Raw genomic sequence first — 10,364 nt, 5'->3', positions numbered from 1 at the left:
CTTTTTTTTTTTTTCCTTTGTACTATATTGATCAGAAATGTATAGTGCATGACACGTTGGATTATGCAGGGAACTAGACTGGTCCCCTGTCATACTTTCACAAACAGGCTAGAACCGGCTAGTAACACGGGCCAGGTTGGAATTTTTAAAGTCAAAATGGTTCTGTTAAGGAGCCATCCATTTGGTACGTACGCAAAAATCTGACAAAGCTTGACCCCTCCCTGTACATATGCCTACTTTTTTACACACACCCCACCAGCGTACGTACGCTTGATGCACACCCTATAATTCTAGAGAATGGCCTATATTTAATCCACGCAGAAACGATCAAGGATTAATAATATTAAAATGTTCAATAATACAGTTAGTCCACCGACGTTGAATGTCTGACTACATGAAAGAAATAAGCTGCATAACTGTAAAATGTTTGCCTAGTATCCGCTAAAATTCAAACGCCGGCTGAACCCAGTCGAACAGGTTATATATTAGACAAATTATTATCGAGGTTTCACCCCTCCCGTTTCCTATGGGTGCGTACATTATCTATATATCCCCCCATGACTTTGGTTAACTTCCTCCCCCTCCATGCATACGTACTAATTTGATGGCCCCTAAGGCTGTTAATCATTATAAAAGCATAAAAAATTCGTGATCCAGTCATTGAAGGCGCTAGGCAGGATTTCATCCAATCGGAGTGAAAAAATCACGGAACTGCTGATTGCAGTGTAAACAAAAATGGCGGACACAGGTAAATTCTTATAAAAGATGTATCCTACGATGTAAAAATCAGAATTTATATGTGATTGTAATAAGTTATAAAAGATCGGCATTATTGCACACAAATTCACTATATATTACAGATAACTACACATGATTTGAAACGCAAATAATGTATTTGTAAGATATTTTATTATTGCTGAAACATGATCTGACCTGAACTGAACTTTCCCACGTTTAAATCAAAATGATTTCTGTCATAATGGGAGAGATGGGTATATATATATATATATATATATATATATATATATATATATATATATATATATATATATATATATATATTCTCCAGGACCCAGAGTGGCTTGCACAACTATATTCATCTAACGATCAAGTCATACAGGCATCATCTTTTACATATTGTTAACTATACCTGTTATTGCCTTTATTTAAATCTTCATAATCCCTATTCCTTTTAAGGTCAGTATGTACACTGTTGAGAAATATGTGTGGCGAAATCAATTTTAAAGTTGGTTGAAACTTTTAGACATGATGAACATAAAGATGTGATCCAGTAAAAACTGGATTGGCTGTCACACAGTGTGATGTCATAAAGAAGGCTGCATGTGTTAACAAAAAAAAAAAACCAAAAGCAACAAAACAAAATGAAACAACTCATACTAACATGTTATTTATTATGAATTTTTTAAAATATCTGTATATTTGATTCTCAACATCAACATAACAATGACAGATATGGTAGTAATAATAGACCTGGACTTTGTATTTTTGTTGACATAAGTGATGTTGATATAAGTGGGTTGGACAGTCTATCAATTTCCACTTTAAGTGAATTTGGAAATGGAGATACCTCATGGTAATCTTGAGTAATCTTGAGTAGCTTCAGCTGATCATTTAATGTTTGGCTGCATGAGGCAGTGAATATTTTAGTGACAACCCATTTTCATTTTTCTAAATGGTTGATTAGTAAGTATCAGCCTAGGTTGCAGGCATGAGTTGTATTTCAGACAGGACAATTGGAATGACATTGTTTTTATTATTTGATCATATGATTAGGAAAAAGTGAGTTTAAAGCATTCCCTGGTAGAATTATGCCTATACTGAAGAAGAAGTCATATAATATGCTGGTATGCCCATTAATTGGAAAGTCTTCTAAGTACATATGCATATCTCTGTCAAAGTCAGCTTGATGATGATATCTGCAAAAAATATTGATGATTGATATCATATCAGTTTGAGTTGCATCCTCAGCCCACATAAATCCCTTTCCAAATCACTGCAATACAGATCACTATTACAAAGTAGTCTGTTTACAGTAACCAACTGTAAATAGACTTAGTATATTTCACACTATACATGCTTTTCAAATATGAATAGCCACAGACAGTGGCCAGTTCATACAAAAACATGGCATTTTCCTTGAGATACAACCTAGGTCTTGTCACTTGGCCTCACCTGTTTGCAGTGAAAAATGGCTCATTGATATGTTGATATGAAGTAGTATAAACATCCTGATGTTATTGCAGGTACATTATAAAAAAATTGGTGATATCATGATACAACTACTTTAAGATCATAATACACACATGTAATTAAATTAACACAAGACAAACATTTATGACTAAGGGATAAATATGGGTCTAAAAATCCTGGGTATTGAAATTTTACTTATGTTTATAATGTATGTACTTATCACCATGTCACCAATTTTATTATCTATTTTCCCAAATTTGATGCAGCATTTGCACTGTTTTGCACACAATGTTAGAGATGGGCGTAATTTTTCTATAAAATGTAATTTGCACCCACAAAGGTGCTGCTGGTGCATGTATTATTGACTCCCAATTTATGGATGCATTACACATCAATGCATATAGCAAGATTTACATTTTACAAAAATTGGATCAAACTTTTTGTGTGGAGGGGCTGAATAAACTTGTTACAGAACTTTTTCTTATTTGTTGAAAATTATATAGGGGTGGAACGTCTGCCTTCAAGTAGAAAACTGGAAAGTTTTTTTTTCTCCAATTGACCACAATACAAATGTTACACATTACCATAAGAACTTGTTTCACAAGTGAGACTTTAAACTGCTGGTGCTGTGGTCATTGATAGTATCTGCTTAAGCATTTAATTGTTTGATAAATTCTAGTGAATTGGATTTGTTTATTTGAGACACAAAAGGATACCATATAATGAAGATACACACACCATGTTTATTCTTTCATTTATTCACAGCATTAGTAAGAGTCAGAAAGGAAATTTGTGATTTACATGTTGGATATAGCAGAGTGAATAATATTTGATTTCAACAGTCAGTAATAAAGCAAGCTGAATGCTACAAGCAGAGAAACAAAACAACTTTGTGACCTCAACTTTTTGTAACCATTTCAGAAATTATGGAAAAACCCATGAAAGCAAAGAAGACTCGACCAAAGGCTGGAAAATCTACAAACGAAGAGGTACCCCTTGGTATGTATGTATAATTTTGAAAGAAATGCTTCACCTGACTTTCTTGGAAATATATTTAATAGTTAGAAGCATTATATATATGTGTATATATATGTGTGTGAGTGTGTATATATACACACTCAGATTAGTGTGTATTTGTGTTTCATCCATATATATATATAGATGAAAGTTAATGCAAATCCTCTATCCTATGCTTAGTGATTTTACAGAGATGGATCTCTAACACCCAGATGTCATTGATCCATTGGGATAGTGAAAATTAACACTGGTTGCTATCAAAACTTTTAAGAAATAGTGGTGAGTCGAAATTCTTTTTAATGGTTAATTTATTTTATATTGTGTTTCCTGCAGTTGTTAGATACTCATGGTACAGATAGGCCAATTGACATCTTGTTTTACTGAATTGTTTTGCATGGTCACTTTCTAAACATTCTCCATGCACATGGAACGAGCTAGGCATGTTGCCTGCAAGTGATGATTTCATTAATGATGATTAACAAGAGGTATAATGTCTCAAGCTAGTATGTACTTGTCTGCAGCTATTGGTAGTTTACTCTGCATCATTTCTGTTAATTATGCCATGGTAGCAAGTTCTGAATGAAATGGGGCTAATCTGGCCACTCTACCACTCCGGTGGCCTAAGTGGTTAGAGCATCCGCTTTGGATGCGGGAGGTCGCGGCTTAGAATGCCAGCCAAGTCTTACCAAAGATATGATGGTACTAACAGCTGCCTTGCTTGGCACTCAGCATTAAGATGTTAGTGTTAGGACTGGTTGGCCTAGTATCAGGATAATATGACTGGGTGGGATATGATGCTACTTGTTGGCAGCATGATTCCCCAGTGATAGACGTCACTATAAACTGTCACATGGCAGATATCATAGCAATATGGCTGAACATTTTTTCAAGCTACATTAAAAATCCAAAACACAAACACACACTAATCTGACCCCAAACATTACACTACAGCGGCTTTCTTGAAAATCTTACCACTATTCCTCTTTAATGAATTTTTGGCATAGACACTGGATTTTCATTAAAGTACCTGTTACAATATGTAATTGGTTCTGAATGAAAATGATGCAGATCTGATCACCAGCATATCAGAATTTTTGTGGAGGAGTTTATGTATCATATTTTGAATTTATAGTATAATTTTTATTTGAGTCATTGAGACTATGAAGTTATATTTTAAAGACTTTAATTCACTGGTTAGTACTATATCAAAAGACTTGTATACTTTGTTTTAATAGTTATGCTCATGACAAGGTTGATTTAAGGTGAAGTCAATAGCTAAGCAGGTCAAGAATTGCACATGAGTTTGAATGTCGATTCATAAACAAGTGTGTAATTCACTGAACACATGCCCTGTCATGAACACCCTTACAGTTGATTGGTTCATTGAGATTTGAAAGCCAGAACAGGATTTTTTGTTTATGACTGTTTGAGTTATTTTGAAATAAAAGGATTTAATTGTTTGGGACATTCTAGTAAATTGGATTTGTTTATTTGAAACACAAAAGGATACCAATACTGAAGATACAAGCACCATGTTTATTCTTTCATTTATTCACAGCATTAGTAAGAGTTAGAGAGTAATTTGTGATTTACATGCTGTTGGATATAGCAGAGTGAATAATATTTGATTTCAACAGTCAGTACTGTGAGGATTATGTGAATATACTCAAGGATTTGATTACCTAATTTCATCAGATTTTGTGAATCTTTTCAGGATTTCAGTGATATTCTTCATTCACAAGATGACATTTGAATTAATAATTCTGTTGAATTCAGTGTTATCACAGTAACACATAAGCACAATACAAGTTTCGTTTAGATTACCTTAGAACAGTTTCCAGATTAGTGAGAAATTAATAGTACATTATTTGGATTACATTCTATGAATTCATGCACTGGAAATTATTTTTAATTCTTTCACTCTGATTTTATATTTAATTTTAATAGATCCACATTGTGGAAACTTTAATGTTTGTTGGGTTTACCTTTTCCTGTTACTGATCCGGAACGGTGAGCGCTTTAGACCACTCGGGGCCCCTGATAACAAGATTTAAATGTTCAAGACATGCTAGTGAATCAGATTTGTTTATCTGAAATGCAAAAGGATACTCAATAATGAAGAAACTAGCACCATGTTTATTCTTTCATTTATTCACAGCATTAGTAAGAGTTAGAGAGGAATTTGTGATTTACATGCTGTTGGATATAGCAGAGTGAATAATATTTGATTTCAACAGTCAGTACTGCGAGGATTATGTGAATATACACAAGGATTTGATTACCTAATTTCATCAGATTTTGTGAATCTTTTCAGGATTTCAGTGATATTCTTCATTCACAAGATGACATTGAAGTAATACCATTTGGATAAAACATTCTGTTGAATTTAGTGTTATCGGGATAACACATAATCCTTATATAAGCTTTGTTCTAAATACCTTAAAAGTTTCCAGATTAATGAGAAATTGATAGTACATTATTAGGAATACATTCTAGGAATTCCTACACTGTAAGTTATTTTTAATTCTTTCACTTTGGTTTTATGATTTATTTAAATAAATGTATATTTTGGAAACTTGAATTCTTGTGTTTACTTTGTCTTGTTACTTAAATTTAAACTCATAGATGTGACAGTTTGAAGACCAGATGATGTAATTGTCCTTAGGGTTAAGTCAAAGGTCATCACTTGCATTTTTGTACATCACTACACTTATGAACACAAAGACTTTTGAATACAAGTGAATTTTGACAAGATTTTGTATTTAGTTTCATTGCAATAAACAAGTTGATAGTGAGTACTTAGAAATTGATTTTAAGGTCAAAGGTCTAGATTTAGAATTTTAGCTGTACTGTGCATAAATAGCACAAGCAAGTATGATAGGATTTTTATGAAACTCATTCTGTGGATATATCTGAAGAATACTTTGAATGTTGCTAGTACAGTAGCTTGTTTTTTTAATCCAAATAATGATTTATTATAGATTTAACCAAACCTACCATATGGGTATATCTTGACATTGTCTGAGACAAGTCTCTGCACTTACAGGCAATACAATATTTGAAATGGTTTTAATATTCAGCAGTTAAAAAAAATCTAAAGACAGAAGAATTAGACTTATAATAGATTTCTGGAAATTCTTATTGGCCAGTAGAGCAACAGTCCTATCAAAGAAATTCTATTTTTATTTTATTTTTTCATTTTCAGAAAATATTGGTGCAAAAGCCAAGTTCAATCAGCTTCTGCAGCAAGCTGTTGATCAAACATTGAGGTATGACAAAATAATCTTTTTCTCAGTCTCAATCTTTGAGGCAGTTAAAATATCTTTGATCATATAAAAATTACCAAACACATTAAATTGAATTCCTTTGAATCTAATCTTCTTAATAACATACCACACACTTTTGAGATTTCTCAACCAGATTAATTTTGATTGCTTGAAGGTGATATTCTTAGCTTTAGGTAATTCACTTGCTGTAATTAAAGCAGACTATCATGTCAGATCCCAGGGATTTTCCAGAGCTTGTTTACACTCAAAAAGACATATTTCTCATTCAGTTTTGTTCAGATTTGGAATATTTGTTTATATTTCTAAGACCTCATGAGTTTGATAATGAGCTATATCAATGAATATTACTGAGGTTATTTTATTGGTTCAGCTTGTTACTAATGGGAAGGCCTCATTTCTGATCCAATTTTGATCAAACTTGGAATGTATATATAGGAATAATAAGGTCATCATACGTCTGAATGGCTGAGTTTGTTACCACTGTGTAAGCCATATTTCTGACCCAGTGTTTGATCAGACTTGAAATATGGATGTGTTTTGTAAAGATCTTGGATCTGTTTGATATTGAGCAAGATACTATCAAGGTTACTGCTGTGAAAGCCATATTTCTGATCTAATTTTGGTCAAACTTTCAATATGGGCTTTTTATCATCAAGATATTCAGTGGGTTTGATAATGAATGAGATATATGCATAATAATGAGTTAACCTTGCATCTGATTGGCTGACCTTGTTACTATTTTGGAGGATTTTTTTTACAGTCATACTTGGAATATTAGCTGATCTTGTCAAAATCTTGGATGAGTTTGATAAGGAGTGAAAAACATGCATATTGATCAGTTTATCTTGCATGTCTGAGCTTGTTCTCAGTATGAAAGCCATATTTGTGATTCAGTTTTCATCTGGCTTGCAATATGGGCTTATATTGTTGAGATCTGGGATGATTTTCATAATGAGTAAGAAGTGTGCATATTGATGAGGTGAATTTTCAAGGGATGGCTGAACTTGTCACTAACCTAGCAGCCATAGCGTGGATCTGATTTTGATCAGACTTTGAATACATGGTTATATAATCAAGATCTCACATGAGTTTAAATATGTGCTTGATCCACTTATATTAATGATGTGGTCATGCGTGTGATTGGCTGAGCAAGTTACCACACAAAAGACTATATTTCTGATCCTGTTTTAATCACACTTGTTAAATGGGCCTAAATCATGAAGATGTTTTTAATAGGTACAGTTATGTGTGCCTAAACTTTGAGGATCTTTTTGATAGGTACAGTTATGTGGGCCTAAACTACAAGGATCTTTTTGATAGGTACAGTTATGTGGGCCTAAACTACAAGGATCTTTTTGATAGGTACAGTTATGTGGGCCTAAACTACGAGGATCATTTTGATAGGTACAGTTATGTGGGCCTAAACTACAAGGATCTTTTTGATAGGTACAGTTATGTGGGCCTAAACTACGAGGATTTTTTTGATAGGTACAGTTATGTGCAAGATTAACTCATTGACCCTGGAGGTTTTTATCGTTTTTGCCTGAAATTATCCAGTTACCATACTAAAGACTATTTTGATTCAATTTTGATCAAACTTGGTAAATAGGCTAAATCAAGAAGATCTTGGATGAATGCAATTATGAGTGAGATCCATGCATATTAATGAGGTCAACACCTTAATGACTCTTATTTCTAATTATATTTTATATAAAACATGGTAAATGAGGTTATATTATCAAGACATACAATAGATGATGGATGAGTTTAATTACAGAAAGACACTGTGCATATTAAATATTTATGTCTTTTCTTTCAAAAGAACTTTTATCAGGATATACGTATGTATATATTTTCAACATTGTATAAGGTTTGGGGGATAGTTTACAAAAGTTGTGTACTTACAATACTAGATGAGCCTGCTTTGTGAAATGGTCAGCTGTTATGTAAGCCAGTGGCAATTAATTATTGGTCCCTTGTGACTCGAAAAAGTCCTTAAATATAAACACTTGTGGTACTTCACAAAATAATGTTTGGATCAAAGGAGGTGTAATAGACATCACTTAGCTTCAGTTGTTAATTTGATTTAAAATTTCAAGTGAGATACACACATTTAAACGAGCACATTTAAATGTTATGGTACAAAAATGTAACCATGGTCTAATCATAATAATAAATTTAACTGTTTCTGATATGTTATGTAAACTTAAATGATAAGAGTAGATTAAAAACATGACCATCAGATTTTACAAATGTCCTATCCCATTTAGCATCTTGTGTCTCATTATCTTTAAAGAAGCTTTGAAATATTGTTTACATTATATATGCATATTGGTATATATGGTGTTTGAATGTTTGTACATATGTAATGTTCTTGAATTCCTGCACCATTCAAGCTAGACATTTACAGTGTGGTTTAGTGACAGTTCTATAGGTGTAAGTTGTGCCAGCAATTTATTTTCAATCTTAATCTCACCAGTGGGGGTGGGACTTGGGAAGTATAGATGATGTTACAAAACTTTCAAATAACTTCATAGTTATTTATCTCACATGTCTTGCATAATTAGTATATTTATTATCAACACATGTCAGACTGGGCCCTCTGGATAATGCTTTTGAATATTTGCTTTCCTCATAACACAGAATCTGTTGAAATCCTCACTAAAAGACCACATATACCCTAACTGGGCATGAAAAGACCAATTTATGGGTGCAAATGATAGTGACCCCAGGACCTATTTCTACCCACACCCCAAAATTTTTGTCCCTGGGTCATAACTTGGAAACTATAGAGAACCCCCATTCAGTAACAGTATACCACATTATGACATATACTTGCTTATGACACGAGTCCAACTGCAAACTGCACAGACCTAGATCAACTGTTACATGATGCACTGGCAGATCTGGGTCATTGCAGTTTGTTATAAGTATTCAGTAGAACAAACAGCATAGACCCTGATCAGCAGTCACATTATGCTAAAGCAGATCAGGATCTGTGTTGTTTTCAGTTTGACTTGACTTATAAGCGAGTATATATGGTAACACTTATTGGGCATTGAAAGATATGCAACTGACAATGCCAATGATGTCCAGTCTTACCCTGCAAAGGACTGAACCCTGGGTCATAGTTTGGAAACATTTAAGATTCCCACAACATATTCATGTACATGCTTATTTGGTATACAAAATATATGCACACACCCAGTTTATATTTACCTTGGAATACCATTTTTATCATGATGTGAGGAGAAAATGTCTTTTCTTTATTTGATAGATTGAATGTCAAAGAAGTCAAAAGTTTGAAATTTAAAGTCTTTATCCAGTTAAATTGTAGTGATTGTTTTAAACACTTTTTTTCATACATATAGTGAGGCAAAATCAAAGAAGAAAAAGAAGAAAAAAGATAATGCATCAGAGGCTGTCGTGAGTATTGTTATAAGCTTTTCTGATGTGTTCATGATTAATGTTTTTTTTCTGTGTACAAGAAGTTTGATTCAAGCATATGCTTGTATAATTTAAAATTTCCAATGACTGACTTTAGACTATTCTCCCAGACTGGTAAAGTATTCCATCATTTGATGAACCACTTGAATAAATAAAGACTGGTAAACTGCTCCGTCATTTGATGGACCACTTGGTCTCTTTGCTTTTTCCCATCACTTATGCTCATGAAGATCATATCAAAAGTTGCAAAAAATCTGCAGTAGCATAATGTACCTGCAAATCAGAGCCTGTCTTATTTGTACTACTTCTAACAAACTGCACTGACCTAGATTTGCCTGTGCATTATGTGCTGATGGATCTTAGTCTGTGCAGATTGCAGTTGTAGGTGAGTATATATGATAA

The 10,364-nt window shown here is 33.3% G+C and overlaps 1 protein-coding gene across 2 annotated transcripts in view; it reads left to right on the top strand.

Moving 5' to 3' along the window:
* The first annotated feature begins 640 nt into the window (after nucleotides 1-640).
* Nucleotides 641-10,364, top strand: part of LOC149807413 (jouberin-like) — a 146,889-nt gene continuing 137,165 nt past the window's right edge. For both annotated transcript variants that reach the window (XM_089966517.1, XM_089966508.1), the window contains exons 1-4: nucleotides 641-748; nucleotides 3,133-3,210; nucleotides 6,434-6,497; nucleotides 9,887-9,941. In XM_089966517.1, the coding sequence (XP_089822643.1) occupies nucleotides 736-748; nucleotides 3,133-3,210; nucleotides 6,434-6,497; nucleotides 9,887-9,941 (210 nt within the window). In that variant the 5' untranslated portion in view covers nucleotides 641-735. The remainder of the gene's footprint in view (nucleotides 749-3,132; nucleotides 3,211-6,433; nucleotides 6,498-9,886; nucleotides 9,942-10,364) is intronic.

This window comes from Sinohyriopsis cumingii, chromosome 1 (assembly GCF_028554795.1).
Source record: "Sinohyriopsis cumingii isolate HCF-2022 chromosome 1, ASM2855479v2, whole genome shotgun sequence".
Lineage (NCBI taxonomy): Eukaryota > Metazoa > Mollusca > Bivalvia > Unionida > Unionidae > Sinohyriopsis > Sinohyriopsis cumingii.
The sequence above is the reverse complement of the archived record's forward strand: the minus strand, read 5'-3'. Positions and strand labels throughout refer to the sequence as shown.